Genomic DNA, 16,184 nt, shown 5'->3' on the forward strand with positions numbered 1-16,184 from the left:
GAAGAGGAGCCGACAGCCTCGGGTCACTCGTCGGAACCCGGGGCAGCGGCAGGAGGGATCGGATCCCCTGGTAAGCACACCGGGGGGGTCCGATCCACGGGGGACACACTTGCACGCCGCGGTCATGCTTGACCGCGGCGTGCAAGGGGTTAAACACCCGGGATCAGAGTTTTTCCGATCCCGGGTGTTAGTGCCGGGTCTGGGCTGTGATATCACAGCCCGACACCGGCACTAGACTGACCCGATGTCCCGAAATCTTCTTCTGACGCAGCGCCGTAGAAAGGCGTCGCATCAGAAGAAGTACCCTTAATGACCGACGTAGAATCCCGATAGGGCGGTCATTAAGGGGTTAATAGACGTTTGGCGCTTGTTTTGAGAGAATCAATAGTATGAAATATGAACCAAATACTATCTCAGATCATTACACAGTTACAAAATAAGGATCCCCTCAATATATCCCTTCAGAGTAAATGCACACTGGTTAACCATATGGGATGATGATAAAAAAAATTATGAAAGAGATTACTTTGTTTTGAGAATATAGCACACTCTGAGTTGAGACTAGTGTGGGACTCAATAAAAGCATTTATACGTGGAAACTTATACAATAAGATCCAATGGCGTAAGAAACAGAGATGTAAAGAAAAGGAAGAGCTTAAACATAATATAAATAAGTGTAGGTCAAATTTCAATGAAGACATTAGTGAAAATTCCTTTGCAGAGTTAAATAAAGCACATAAAAAGTATACCGTATATACTCGAGTATAAGCCGACCCGAGTATTAGCCAAGGCCCCTACCACCAAAAACTGGGAAAACCTATTGACTCGGGTATAATCTGAGGGTGGAAAATGCATTGGTCTCAGCCTCCCAGTATATAGCCATCCAGCCCCCAGTAGTACATAGCCAGCCAGCCCCCCTGAGGTATACAGCCTGCCAGCCTCCTTAATATACAGCAAGCCCCTTTAAGTATACAGACTGCCAGCCCCTTTAAGTATACAGCCTGCCAGCCCCCTTAAGTAAACAGCCTGCCAGCTCCCTTAAGTATACAGCCTGCCAGCCCCCTTAAGTATACAGCCTGCAAGCCCCCTTAATTACAGAGCCGGACAGCCTTTAGTATACTGCCAGCCCCGTTCAGTATACAGCCTGCCAGCCCCATTTGCCAAGCACATAAAAAAACTTCCATACTCACCTACAGGCGGTTCTGATGATCTTTGCCACTCCCTGATGCTCTGTTCCACGCGGCTGGTCTTTGGTCTTCTCTCTTCTCCGTATTGTATCAGCCGGCAGATACGCGTCCATGCGATCTGCCGGATAGCGCACAATATGACACGGTGGTGTTGCCGCTAATTACGTCATCAGCGGCGACACTGCCACGTGATATTGTGCACAAGCCGGCAGATCGCGTGGATGCGTATCTGCGAGCTGATACAACACAGAGAAGAGAGAAGGCCTAAGACCAGCCACGGGGAAGACAAAATAGGAGCCGCCGAACATAGGGAGCCACGGCGACCATTGGGCCTCCGGAGGGTGAGTATGGAAGTTTTTTGTTTTTTATTGACTCGTGTATAAGCCGAGGGGAGATTTTTCAGCACATTTTTTTGTGCTGAAAAACTCAGCTTATACACGAGTGTATATGGAAATCTCTTTATATATATCAAAGCTCAACACATAGGCTTTTTTTAAGGGTATAATAGATTTAATGAAGGTGATAAACCCGGGAAAACCCAAATATAGGTATAAAATATCCAAATATAGGTATAAACGCCATAAGAACAGAGACAGGAAGGATCACAGGGAATAGATCTGATATTAAAAAAGAATTTGTAAAATTATTTTCCAACTTATATACTGCAAATACATCCATGAATTTGATGAATATTAGGGAATATCTGAAGAAAACTAAAATGGTGGATTTAAAGAGGAAACAAAGAGATATTTTAGATAAACCTATTTCAGTGGAGGAATTAAAAGAGGCCTTGGCCTCTATTACAGGGAATACAGCACCAGGGGCTGACGGGCTTCCTTTCGAAATATAAAGAAGATGGGCATATGTGTTACTTCCAATGTTTCTGGAGGTATTGAATATATCCCTTAAAGAAGCAATGCTGCCAAGTTCTATGAGAGAAGCAATCATCCCTCTCATCTTGAAAAAAAAAAATAAAGATGGACAAGAGGTAGAAGCAAACCGTCCAATATCACTTATGAATGCTGATTAGAGATGAGCGAGCATTAAAATGCTCGGGTACTCGTTACTCGAGCCGAACATTTCCTGATGCTCGAGTGCTCGTTTCGAGTAACGAGCCCCTTTGAAATCAATGGGAGACCCGAGCATTTTTTAGTAAAATTAAAAACTGAACGAGCACTGTTCAGTGCAGATGTTTTCACTAAAAGAACAGAGTGAAAGAACACTGCAGAACAGATTGCAGATGTTCGCGAACATCTGCGATCTGTTCCGGAGACACGTGTGCAGAACGATGTTCTCTGCAATAGTATTTGAAGAACAATATGTGTGAAGAACAACTTGCAGATGTTTGGAAACATCTGCAAGTTGTTCTTCACACATATTGTTCTTCAAATACTATTGCACCGTGCAAGCGTGTCTCCGGAACATCTGCGATCTGCTCCGGAGACACGCGTGCAGAACGGTGTTCTCCGCAATAGTATTTGAAGAACAATATGTGTGAAGAACAACTTGCAGATGTTTGACAACATCTGCAAGTTGTTCTCTACACATATTGTTCTTCGAATACTATTGCGGAGAACACCGTTCTGCACGCGTGTCTCCGGAGCAGATCGCAGATGTTCGCGAACATCTGCAATCTATTCTGCACAGCGTTCTTTCACTGTGTTCTTCAATTAAATGATTAAATTAAATGTTTTAATTGTATTTTATTACTGTTCTTTACTTTTTTTTTTTTTAAATTAAATGCTCGTTATCGAGCAGGGCAAATACTCGTCCGAGCAACGAGCCGGTCCGAGTATGCTAACACTCGACCGAGCATCAAGCTCGGACGAGTATACTCGCTCATCACTAATGCTGATAGTAAGCTGTATGCAAAGGTCTTGGCGATCAGATTAAGATAAGGGAACTGATGAACCCAGACCAAGCCGGGTAGTCATGCATCAAACAATCTATTTGCCAGCATGCAGCTGGGATGGGGGGAGACCTGCTCCATATTGTTAATAGATGCCTGCCTTTGACAGGGTGGAGTGGATCTTCCTCTGGGAAGTATTGCAGAAGGTGGAATGTGGAGAGAGATTTATTAAAAGCACTCAGTTATTGTATTCAGACCCATATGCAAGAATTAGAATTGGGCCGGAACTAACGGAGAGCTTTGAGATCTCAAGAGGCACTAGACGTGGTTGCCCGCTGTTTCCAATTCTTTTCACATTGTTTTTGGAGCCTTTAGCAATTAATTACAGATATTGAGGGGTGTGGCTGTAATGGACCAGATGACAAGTTAATGCTGTATGCGGATGATTTACTTTTTATGATTGATCAAACAAATAAAACCGTTCCATTAGTTATGCAAATGTTGATGGAATTTGGTTCCCTTTCTGGACTCGAGGTGAATTGGATTGAATCAACAATACTGCTTTTAGATAATTTCAACTTCAACAATATAGGGGGTTTGAAAGTGATGAGAAGTGATGAGGACATTGAATATCTTGGTATCAAAGTATCCTCTGACCCTAACGTATATGTGGAAAAAAACCTGGTACCATTGATTCAACGGATAAGCAAAAAAAATCTAAATTTGGATGAAGCTCCCAATATCTCAGGTTGATAGGATGGCCCTCATAAAAATGATTATTTTGCCCCAAATATTATATATTATATATATATATATATTATATTGCCAATTTGGAACAAATTTTTAAGCTCATAGAAATATTATTACATGAGTTGATCTGGGGAAGGAAAATAGTTTGGATCAAGTATGGATTCCTTTGTAAGCGGAGAGGGACAGGGGGAATGGTATTACCAGATTTTTTTGGATACTTTGCAGCTGCCATGTTGCTGTTTTTGGTAGTGGGAGACAATGCTTTAATTATTAGGGCAATAGCACAAAGAGTGGAGTTAGACACTGAGGATGGTTTAGTTTTGTTAGAATCCGGTCTATTGGGGTCACCAATTCTTGCACAGATTCCAATACGTAAGAGTTTTGATAAAATTTGGAAGTGGTTTAAAAATAAATTTGTAATTAATAGTGGCACGACGTACACGAGGTTATGGCCAAATTTTTACCTACAGGAATTAACACAATTTCACGGATCTAAATTCTGGCAGGACAGAGGGAAAATCTTGTTGCACAAATATTTATTGAGGGCAGATTGATGCCATTTTCACTGTTAAAAGAAATATTTGTTATAGAAGATAAGTCTTATTTTCAATATCTTCGGTTGACATAAAGGGTTAACACGATTAAAGGGAAAGGAGTGAAAAAATATACAGAATTAGAGGTTTTGGAGAAACTAAAGGGTGCAAGTAGAACCCTATCCAAAATCTATAAACTTTTGTCTCATGATATAATGGGAAATGTGTAACATGGCAGCAAGATAAAGTGGTGCAAGGAGATAGGGACATTAACAGAATTTCAATGGACTAATATTTTTGAAAACGTCGAACATTCAACAGTTTCAGAAGCTTATAAGCTAATGCAATTGAAAGTAATTTATAGATTGTATTATTCCCCTAAATTGATTATTTTTTTCAAACCTTCTAACAGTGTTAAGTGTCTTAAATGTGATCTTAGTAATGCTGACTTTTTCCATATGGTCTGGAACTGTAAACATGTGATCACATTTTGGGAATTGGTCCATACTGAGATATGTAAGACTGTGAGTTTGGCTATCCCTAATACATCAGAGGTATTGGCTTTAGGAAATATCGGGGAATTGATAGGCCCTGGTTACAAAAAACAGGATTTCTACTACATTATATGTGTCCAGATACCTATTGATATTAGGGTGGAAATCCCATAGAGCTCCATCGATAAATTAATAGGGGATTCAACTGGAGAAATTAAAAAATTTTGATAAAATTAAATTGTGGCATAAGAAATGGTTGGTAGAGGAGTGGAAAGGGGAAAAGAAAGAAAGGGGTAAGATTGAAAAAAAGAGAAAATATAAAATGTTGGGTTTTTTTGTTTCTTTTTGTTTGTTTTTATTTTGTTTTGGGTTTTTTTTTCTTCTTTTTCTCTGACCAGGGAGGGGTGGAATGGTGGTAGGACAGGGGTGGTTTAAGGATATATATTGGTTGATGTTTAATGCCATCCTATTTAATATTTACAATGTGAAACATTTTAAAAAAATTACTAGAGAAATTAAAAAAAAAAACAACAACAGGATATTATATAACTTTATCATCATGGCAGTGCAGTAGATGACAAAAAATGTTTCTGTACATCTATGCTGCAGAGGATGAGTGTTATGTATTTAAGCGTCTTTATACTATCCTGGATCCTTACAGGAGATGAGAATTCTGGGTTGTAGTACAAATGCTATCAAAGACGACCAATAAAGTAAAAGAATATAGTATCTTTTTTCAGGTGACAAGTCCAAAATAGGTGGTAGCTCTCTGCTACATGGATCCTAAACGTGGACTAGTATGATATTAAACAAGCAAAAGAAGGATAAGATCCGGCACCGGGAGATCCACTTTTTGGTTAAAATGTTTCTATTGTTTGTATTTTATTTGTAGTGATCCATAAAATATCTCCACAATTGCCATTTTTTGTTAAGGACATAAAACACTTTGGAATGATCTTTTATATTGCTGATTATCATTTGTGTAGATATTTTATGGATGACTACAAATAAAATACCAACAAAAGAAACATTTTAACCAAGAAAGTGAATCTCCCGATGCTGGGTGTCAACCTTGTTTTACGCTCCACCAGCAAAGACTTGTGTAACTTTCATATATAGTTTATATAAATGTTGTGTTCTTGGATCCTCTAGTACAGTGGTGGTGAACCTATGGTATGGGTGCCAAAGGTGGCACTCCGAGTCCTCTATGTGGGCACCCAGACCGTCACCCCAGCACAGGGTTCAACAGACAGGACTCAAGACCTCCTCCTGAAGTCCCAGGCAGCTCATGATATTCTGTGCTAGCTACTTTAAGGCAACACTTCCCAGGCTTTCTGGGACTGCTGGAGGAAAGAGAAAGTATGGATAGAGCTGAATTACCACAGGAACATCTCCCATAGGCCCGGAGATTCAATTTTTCAGGGGACCTTGGAGGGAAGCTACAATAATAATCTGTATTTCTCCTTCCACCAGTGGATTGGTGTCCTCTGGACACACAGATGATTGAAATCTGTGACGGCACTTTGCAAAAAGATTCATGGGTTACAGTTGTAGTTTGGGCTTTCGGCCTGTAAAAGGTTTGTCACCACTGCTCTAGTAGATGCTTTTGTAGAATATAATTATTAACCTACAAAAGGACTTTATATAACATAAACAGCAAAACAAAAGAATAATGAAATTATCTTTTACTTGAAAACTTCACACATTGACCCAATGCACATGCAAGTTCAAATGTGCAAATCTTAGAGGATATTCTGATTATAATACATTTTACCCACAATGAGCTGTCCCGCCATTTGTTTTCAGACATGCAACCCGCAAGTATTACTCGATTGCCAGCCGAACAGCCAATCTGGCAATTTGACGCGCCTAGCAACCAGCCATGGCTATGATTGGTCTGGGGACAAGCAATGATCCAGGACTATGATTGCCGATAGGTACAGCTCTGACCAACCAAATCCATGGCTAGATGCTAGGGGTGTCAATTTCCTGAGTGCCTGTTCCAAGGTCTGATCTTGGGGTTCCCCTTCCTTGGAATCTCTCTGTCATTTCCCTTGATTGTTAAACACAATACGAGATACATTTGTTTCACATGTGAAGGAATTGTTATTTTGTTATTCCCCATGTCAAAAAAAAAAGATTATACTGTAGATTATTGTGTCATGATAGACATAATAAAGAGATAGATTGTGTTTTTATATGTTTTTCCTATATTTTTTAACTTTCCTTTGCCCTGCATCATGATTTTCTTCCATTTCTGTCTATATCCAGGGCCCTGCATTTTATCTATATACTGTATATCTCTCTGATCCAACTCATTTGACACTTCTACTTAGTGAATACAATTAACACAGGACACAACTATTTTTATTATTGTCATTTATTAAGTCAGTAACATGTTTTCCAATTTTTTTAATGAAACATTTTTTGAGATGCCACTTACATCTAATACCATTATTTATACAGCGTGCAAGCATAAACATATTTACATGGATATAAGATATGATATGGATATAGAGGTAAATAGTATAATAGATTATTGGAGCAACAAATATCTCAAAATTATGGATTGTTCTATAACTGGTATCAGAGGGTAGCCTCTATAGACGAGCAGCCTTGAGTGTGCGCTCTGTGCATGCACAGATCAATCGGCTTTGCGGACGTGTGTGTATAGCTCCAGTGAGCTGTGTGCTGGAGATAGGGCAGGATTGCTACATAGAGGCTATTGCCCGAGGAGTTTTGCTCCACATTTCAGCAACTCCACGCCCCGCTAGCCTCTTCATGTAATTTGCATATATACAAGATATTCTTTTATCAGGATATCGGCTGCTGAAGATTTTGAAATAAAAAGTACAGGACTTATCCCGAATAAAAGAACCTGCCATTGGATCTACCTTTTTAGGTAGATCCGTGAAGGTACATTTTTTTTTAAATGTTCAATTTATTGAAATATTTAAGAAAATCCAAACAATCCTTTATTGCCATTTTAGAAACCTCAACACATTTAAATAGAAAATAATCAAAGGGTCTTACAGTTGTCAAAATGATATAATACATAATGTAAAAAAATGACATCTTACCCAGCCCCGAAGACTGAAGTTTGAAACAGGTACGAGTGTTAGAATATGAATATGCAAGACATTGTAGTAGTAGGATAAAACAAAGCTATAAAGACACAGCTTGAGACCCTAGGGAGGAGGAAGAAGCCATTAGAAGAGCGGGCACTGTCATGTTATTGCCGGGTCTGTAGGGGTTAATCAGAGTTGCTGGGTCTAATCACAACAAGTCCAGCTCTGATCAAACATCTGCCCCATGGGGTTATTTTCCCCCAGTATCTGGGGCTCTTATAGTTGCCCTAGTTACAAAGTAAAACTTGTAAGGGAACCCACTAGGGTTCTTTTATGACCTCATGGGGGACATATAAATTAAAACGTACACACAAACACAAAATAGTAATTAATATTTAAAAACACACATTCCCAAGAAATTACAAAAAAAAACCCTTGCTACTCTATAAAAAACATGTGCCCAAGACTTTACATGTCAACACGACGGTCACGAAATAGAGAATTCATTTATAATGTACATTTTGAGTTAATTTGAAAATCAAAAAAATCTTTATATTTATATACTGTACGTTACTTTGGTTCTACTTTTTGTAAATTTAAGCCCCCCAAAAAATAAAAATGAAAATATGTCCTTAAATGTTTTAACTTAGCCCAATGTGTCATGAAAAAACTCTGCAAAAAAAAATTTAAGATACCAAACACAACAAAATGTGGCCCTTAATTCACTAAATAAGAACATTTGTAAGAAATGTCTCTGTCATTGAAACCTTTTCTGGCCTGGTCATTGGAGGGTTAAAAATAACAAAAAACAGTATAAAAAGGTCAGTGTGCTTATTTTTCTATTTCACTGAATTCGGATATTTTGGGCTTCCCAGTATATTGCACAGAATGTTACAGGGAGCCCTGGGAGGGGCAGTTTGTCTCTCCTTTCCCCCCTCTGTAAAGCAAGACAGGAAATCATGGGGGTCTTTAATCATGGGGGATTAAGATGCTTCAACATAGGTAAAGGGAGTACACATTAAACATCTGTGTTGGGGGTAGGTTCACAATCCTCCCCTTCTCTGTTGGAGTCATCAGGATTTTCATCTAAAGCCCTTTCAACCCTGAAGGGGATGGATCTCAGGAAACCGTGTCTAAAATCTTGGCCCATAAAAACATAAATGATTGGGTTGATACAACTATTCAGAGAAGCCAGGCCGATAATAATAGTATTTACTATAAAGAATTGATATCTATTGGTATTTCTGTTAAAAGTAAGTGGCCAAATGTAATACGGAGCCCAACAGATGAAGAAACACAATATAACAGCGGTGATGATCCTGTAGGGTCTCTGAGATCTCTGGGGTCTCTTAGTTTTTCGAAGTTTAAGGAAAATGGTGACATAACTGGTGAAGATGATGAGGAAAGGGATCACAAACATTATAAATAACTTGATCAGGTAAACTGTCTTTCTGTAATAGAGTTTATAAGGGACTTCATAACACCATTCAGATAAATCATTTAATACAAACCAATGTATGGTAATTAATGAGCCCGAGATGAGAAAACTCATCACCCAGATAATTCCTGCAGTGATTCTCAGTAGTTTCTGTGTTCTGTGAACTTTAGCCCAAAATGGCCACATGACCGATACCCAGCGATCAACACTCATGGCCGTCAGGAGGAGGACACTGGCGCTCATGTTTATACTGAACACAATCATGCTAGAAATACAAGTAGCAAAAACACTAGAGGTGAACAAATAAAACAACATTACTAAGCGCAGAGGCAGAGAAGCGCAGCACAGGAAGTCCGCGATGGCCAGGTTGAGGAACCACACGGCACTGATTGTCTTCTTCATCCTGAATCCGGCAATCCAGATGACTAATCCATTCCCGATAATCCCCAGAATGAAAATGATGCTGAATAATGTAATAGATGTGACTCTTAAATATGGGCCATAGAAATAAAATAACAAATCTTCATTGCTCCATTCCTCGTGTTCTTCAGCCAATGACCTTAGAAGACAGAATAGGGGAGGAGTTAGGTTCAGGGGGAAATGATTGGTGTACTAGGTTAGAAGCAACATCTCAGGACCCAGAGGCTCGTTTTATCCCTCTTGTTGACTTGTTACACCTCTTGGTCGCAAACACAATAAAAATAAACGTTTGAAATATCATTTTTTCAATTTTCATATTCGCTAGAAACCTAAAAAGTTTACTTCCTTAATCTGCTCATCTTTCACACCTCAATACATGTTCCATACGGATCATAGAATTTTCTTGTGAAATCCTATCAATGTTTTGTATTTGCCTCTAAATCTCAGGTGTGATAGATATACACATGACCTACATCTTATTGTATGTCTGGTAGGTTTTTGATCCTCAAATGAATATGTGGTGAAATAGCTAAAAAAAATTTATTAGAAGAAGTGACCTTATTAACCCCTGAGCGGCTAATGACATACTAGTACATCCCAACTCCACTAAGGGAGTATGGAGAGCTCTCATGGGCTAAGATATTGCCATGCTAGCAGGTTGTTGCGGAAAACAACGGTACATCCACAATTGATGTTAACCCAATCACAGGTGGTAAACTTTTAACTATCGCTGGTAAAGCCTCAGATCTATAGCAAATTCTCCATATATTGCAGTACATTAGCAATGCAGTATATGGTGTCAGACTCCCTAGGGTTATAGTAACCTAGGGGATCTGAAATAGTTTATATTTGAAACAAAAAAGTTAGAATTTTTTTTATTATTATTATTATTTTATTACAAATCCTTTTCCCAAAACAAATAAAATCAAAAACATATCAAGTATCTCCACATCTTTTGGGCAGAAAAATTCTTGATCTTTCAAAATATGAAAATGATTATTTCCAGCGTTGAACCTCATAAAGCCCAAATCTCCAAATTGACATTTTTACCATTTTGCAATTTTTTATAAAATGTGATTAAAAGGCTACACAACCTGCTAATCGGTAGCAATGAAAGCATCATCTCATCTGCAAAAAATTATTAGCATACGAAAATGGCAAAATGAGCAATTTTTTTCGTACTGAAGGTTTAAAATTTTTAAAATGTATTAAAAGACTTTTATATCAATAAGGTTTTTATTGATCATGCACATTGTCACAGTTACACCCGCGATCCTCGGTACGGATTGAGGGTTGACCTCGTGCCTGCTGCCGTGGTCCCCACTCCCCCAGCCCTCACTTACCTCTCCTGGCTCTGGCCTGCACTCTGGCTCCCAGCGTGTAGGCCGCATGCTTCTTCCCTGCAGTCGTGTGCTCCCGTGTTACTGTGGTGATTCCCGTGTTCCTGCAATCCTGTGGCGGTCCTGGTGTCCTGTGGCGGTCCTGTCTGCCATCTGAGGTCCTGCCTGCCATCTGAGGTCCTGCCTGCCTGCCTTCCCTTGGTCCTGCCTGCCTTCCTGTGGTCCTGCCTGCCTTCCCGTGGTCCTGCCTGCCTTCCTGTGGTCCTGCCTGCCTTCCCGTGGTCCTGCCTGCCTTCCAGTGGTCCTGCCTGCCTGCCTTCCCGTGGTCCTGCCTGCCTTCCCGTGGTCCCTACCGTGGCTGCCACCGTGGGCCTAGTCACACCCGCGGAGCAACCTGGTGACTCCCTGCCGCAGCAAGACCATCCCGCTTTGCGGTGGGCTCTGGCGAAGACCAGGAGTTCACTTAGACTCCGCTCCCGGGTGAGTCTAAGGCTGTTATCTCCCCTCGGTGGTCCAGGGAGTCCACTGTCTATTCCCCTGAGACTGAGACTGTGACAGTAAGATCCGGCCATGGACTCCACCAAGGTCCTGTATCCTGCAAAAGCCATGGACTGTGTCAAGGATCCGTACCTGCTACTAAGTGACCTCCATAGCACCATCGCCCGGCAGTCCCAAGAGATTGCTGCCCAAAAGGAACTCTTGGACAAACTCGCTGCCACTCTTCGGATGATTGCCTCCCAGCAGCAGGCTCCCTTGACTCCTCCCATTTCTGGACCCGAAAATCTTTTGCCGGACAAATTTGATGGCGACCCCAAATTGTGCCGGAGATTTATTTCCCAGTGCTCGCAGCACCTTGAACTGTTATCCTCCCAGTACCCCACCGAACGCTCTAAGGTGGCGTTCATCTACGTCTGCTCTCTGGAGAGGCCCTGGCCTGGGCTACCCCTCTATTGGATAGTTGTGACCCAGACATGGTCTCCCATACCAAGTTCCTGGCAAAAATCCGGTCCAGGTTTCAACCACCTCAAGTTCGGGTCTCCCTCGCCTGTCCAGCTTGGTCCTGGTGTCCCCAATGTCTCCACTGCCTCCCAGAGCTGCTCCTGTGACTCTGCAGCTTCCCAGAGCTCCAGCGGTGCCCAAGCCTTCGCAGCTTCCCAGAGCTGCTCCATTGGCGCCCAGGCCTCCGCAGCTTCCTAGAGCTGCTCCAGCGGCGTCCAAGCTTCCGCAGCTTCCCAGAGCTGCTCCAGCGGTGCCCAGGCCTCTGCAGCTTCCCAGAGCTGCTCCAGCGGTGCCCAAGCCTCCGCAGCTTCCCAGAGCTGCTCCAGCAGTACCCAAGCCTTTGCAGCTTCCCAGAGCTGCTCCAGTGTCTCCGCAGCTTCCCGCAGCTGCTCCAGTGTCTCCGCAGCTTCAAGCAGCTGCTCCAGTGTCTCCGCAGCTTCAAGCAGCTGCTCCAGTGTCTCCGCAGCTTCCCAGAGCTACTCCAGCGGTACCCAAGCCTTTGCAGCTCCCCGCAGCTGCTGCAGTTGCTCTGCAGCTCCCCGCAGCTGCTCCAGTGGCTCTGCAGCTCCCCGCAGCTGCTCCAGTGGCTCTGCAGCTCCCCGCAGCTGCTCCAGTGGCTCCGTAGCTCCCCGCAGCTGTTCCAGTGGCTCCGCAGCTCCCCGCAGCTGCTCCAGAGGCTCCGCAGCTTGCCAGTGCTGCTTCAGAGGCTCTGCAGCTTGCCAGTGCTGCTCCAGAAGCTCCGCAGCTTGCCAGTGCTGCTCCGGAGACTCTGCAGCTTGCCATTGCTGCTCCAGAGACTCCGCAGCTTGCCAGTGCTGCTCCAGAGACTCCGCAGCTTACCAGTGCTGCTCCAGTGGTGCCCCAGCCTCCACAGCTTGCCAGTGTTGCTCCAGTGGCACCCCAGACTCCGCAGCTTGCCAGTGCTGCTCCAGTGGTGCCCCAGCCTCTGCAGCTTGCCAGTGCTGCTCCAGTGGCGCCCCAGACTTTGCAGCTTCCCACAGCTGCTCCGGCCTCCCCTGAGGCCACTCCAGAGTCTCCGCTGGCCTCCCCTGAGGCCGCTCCAGAGTCTCCGCCGGCCTCCCATGAGGCCGCTCCAGAGTCTCCGCCGGCCTCCCCTGAGGCCGCTCCAGAGTCTCCGCCGGCCTCCCCTGAGGCCGCTCCAGAGTCTCCGCCGGCCTCCCCTGAGGCCGCTCCAGAGTCTCCGCCGGCCTCCCCTGAGGCCGCTCCAGAGTCTCCGCCGGCCTCCCCTGAGGCCGCTCCAGAATCTCCACCGGCCTCCCATGAGGCCGCTCAAGAGTCTCCACTGGCCTCCCCTGAAGCCGCTCCAGAGTCTCCACCGGCCTCCCCTGAGGCTGCTCCGGTGTGCCTAGAGCCGACCCAGCCTGCGGCTTCCCAAGTCTTCCTGGTGCCTTCTCTCCTCCTAATGTGTCTCATCACCAAGAAGAATTGGAGGAGGCGAAGAAAGAAGAACAGCGGGATGAAGAAGAAGAGAAGAGGGGCCCTAAGGGGGTGGGGGGGTACTGTCACGGTTACACCCGCGATCCTCGGTACGGATTGAGGGTGCACCCGTGCCTGCTGCCGCGGTCCCCGCTCCCCCAGCCCTCACTTACCTCTAATGGCTCTGGCCTGCTTCTTCCCTGCAGTCGTGCACTCCCGACACTAGGGGGGGAGCGCGCGGACTTCTCCCAGCCTTAAAGGGCCAGCGTCCTCCTTATTGGCTCTGGCATTCCTGGCTCGGCTATATAGCCTGGCGACTCTTAGCATCCCCTGCCGAATCTTCATGTCCTGTTACTGGTGATTCTCGTGTTCCTTCAATCCTGTGGCGGTCCTGGTGTCCTGTGGCGGTCCTGCCTGCCATCCGAGGTCCTGCCTGTCATCCGAGGTCCTGCCTGCCTTCCCATGGTCCTCCCTGCCTTCCCGTGGTCCTGCCTGCCTCCCGTGGTCCTGCCTGCCTTCCCGTGGTCCTCTCTGCCTGCTTTCCGTGGTCCTGCCTGCCTGCCTTCCCGTGGTCCCCGTGTCCCTACTTTGGCTACCACCGCTGGCCTAGTCGCACCTGCAGAGTGACCTGGTGACTCCCCGCCGCAGCAAGACCATCCCGCTTTGCGGAGGGCTCTGGCGAAGACCAGGAGTTCACTTAGACTCCGCTCCCGGGTGCGGCTAAGGTTGTTATCTCCCGCGGTGGTCCAGGGAGTCCACTGTCTATTCCCCTGAGACTGAGACTGTGACACACATTCACAAATTAACAGGCATCTAAGAGTATTCCAAACCCAGTATGTGATACAGGTCTTATATACGGTGACAGGGGTATTGAGTACATAGTGATGTAAATGGTTTACAATGAGTGGAAACATAGAATAACGAGCTAAAACATGTTCAACCTTCAGGAGCCTAACCCGGCCTTCTGTAACGCTTTGAACAAACCAGGCAGAGAGGAGGGGAAAAAAGAAATAGGGGTAAAGACAAGACAGGAACTGGAAAAGCCGGGGAGGGTAAGTGAGTGACATCAGTAGTCAGCCAGGGGCTCATGTCGGGTGAGGAGCGAAAAGTGACCCAGGGAAGCCAAGTCTTGTGTAATGTCTCAAATTTACCCAAATCGCTAGCCCTTTTAATAGACCTCGTTTTATTCGTTTTTTGGCTTTGTAGCCTTCGGCTGAGGTTACCTGTTTTTGTGCATAGATATTATTGTATATGTGCATATGTGTTCACTGCTCCTGCCAGCTCCAGCAGTTCAGAGCTGAGGTGCCAAATGTCTGCTAGCAAACAAGGGGGGGGGCAGCAGTAATGGATGGTGGCACAGGGGGTGGTAAGTACTTGTTTTTTTAAAGGCTCCCCCAGCCCACCTATAGAATTTTGATGAAAGCTGGAGAACCCCTTTAATGTCGCAGCCATGTGATGGAGGCTGGAGGTTCTAGTCCGTGACAGTCAGGTTTCTTTATTTCTATTTAACATTTTTAAAGAGTATAAGATGCAATGAATGACGCTGCCCTAAAGAAGCAATAATTTGAATTAAAATACAAATTAATGGTTTTTTGTCATGGTGAATCTTCCCCATTTTTTCTCAAAATTGTTCACAAGTTTTGCTTGATTATCACAGACAGACAAGCATCATATTGAAGTAATTGATACAGAATAAAGGAATATAAACCTACCGATTATAATCCGGTGTTGAGGTCAAGTTATAACCAGCAGGATCCATTCTCTGTAACTATAGAAATGAAAACAAAATGAATTATAAATATAATAACCGGGTGTTATGTAGTTTCCTCATAACGATAGTGCGGTAGGGGGTTGGGGGTCACCACATTGTACACTTTATATTGTTTATCTATCATTCGGAGATATGGCTGAGCTTTTATAGGCTAGAGAAAAGAATCAGTAAAATACATTGGCTCCGTATCCCAAAAACATCCGGGGACCCGAAAAGCTTCTAGCACTTCGTGTACAGAACTTGTCCCAAACCTGAATTCTCTTCTAATTCTACACTCAATACAAATAATGTTCTTGTAGAAATATAATCCAATTCAATTGATAATGAACTTTTTTTATGCTGTTACATAAACTATTATAATTGTTTGATACAACTGCAGATTTCTTTTACGTTTCAATATTTGAATTCTAATAATTTAGGTATTTTATTTATGTTGCATTTTAGATATAAAATTTGAATGAAAAAAAAAAGCCAAATACATGATCACATATTGTAATTCCTGATTTTTGGTCCAATATTTTGTGTATTACTTTACCTTTCCTTTGTTTTCCTCCAGGATTTCCTCCCGTTGGTCAGTGAGTGCAGATGATCTTCTGGATATATCCAGGACCCTTGCTATTATCTATATACTGTATATACTGTAACATCTCTAACCCAACCCACCCAACACTTCTACTAAGTGCATAAAATTATCACAGGAAACAATCATTATTTGTGTTCATGATTTATTTAGTTAATACAACATTATCCAAGTTATTATACAGAAAAAATGCTCTTAAAATATTTATTTTTTAAACACATTATAAGTTATTTCTTAAAACTTTAAAGTGCATAAAAGGGTAAAATCTTAAAGAGTAAAACTTCTTGGTGCCAGGGCTGCACATCCTGGTGATAACGT

The 16,184-nt window shown here is 43.4% G+C and overlaps 1 protein-coding gene across 1 annotated transcript; it reads right to left on the reverse strand.

Annotated features, from left to right (window-relative positions):
* Positions 1–8,899: 8,899 nt before the first annotated feature.
* On the reverse strand, positions 8,900–15,283 carry LOC140112584 (C3a anaphylatoxin chemotactic receptor-like; the record flags this gene model as incomplete). The annotated part of the gene is made up of 2 exons (XM_072132568.1): positions 8,900–9,878; positions 15,228–15,283. Coding segments are annotated over 2 exons (1,035 nt in total), but the record flags the coding sequence as incomplete, so codon positions are not given.
* Between the last annotated feature and the right edge of the window lie 901 nt (positions 15,284–16,184).

The sequence above is a fragment of the Engystomops pustulosus genome, unplaced genomic scaffold (assembly GCF_040894005.1).
Source record: "Engystomops pustulosus unplaced genomic scaffold, aEngPut4.maternal MAT_SCAFFOLD_907, whole genome shotgun sequence".
NCBI classification, from domain to species: Eukaryota; Metazoa; Chordata; class Amphibia; order Anura; family Leptodactylidae; genus Engystomops; species Engystomops pustulosus.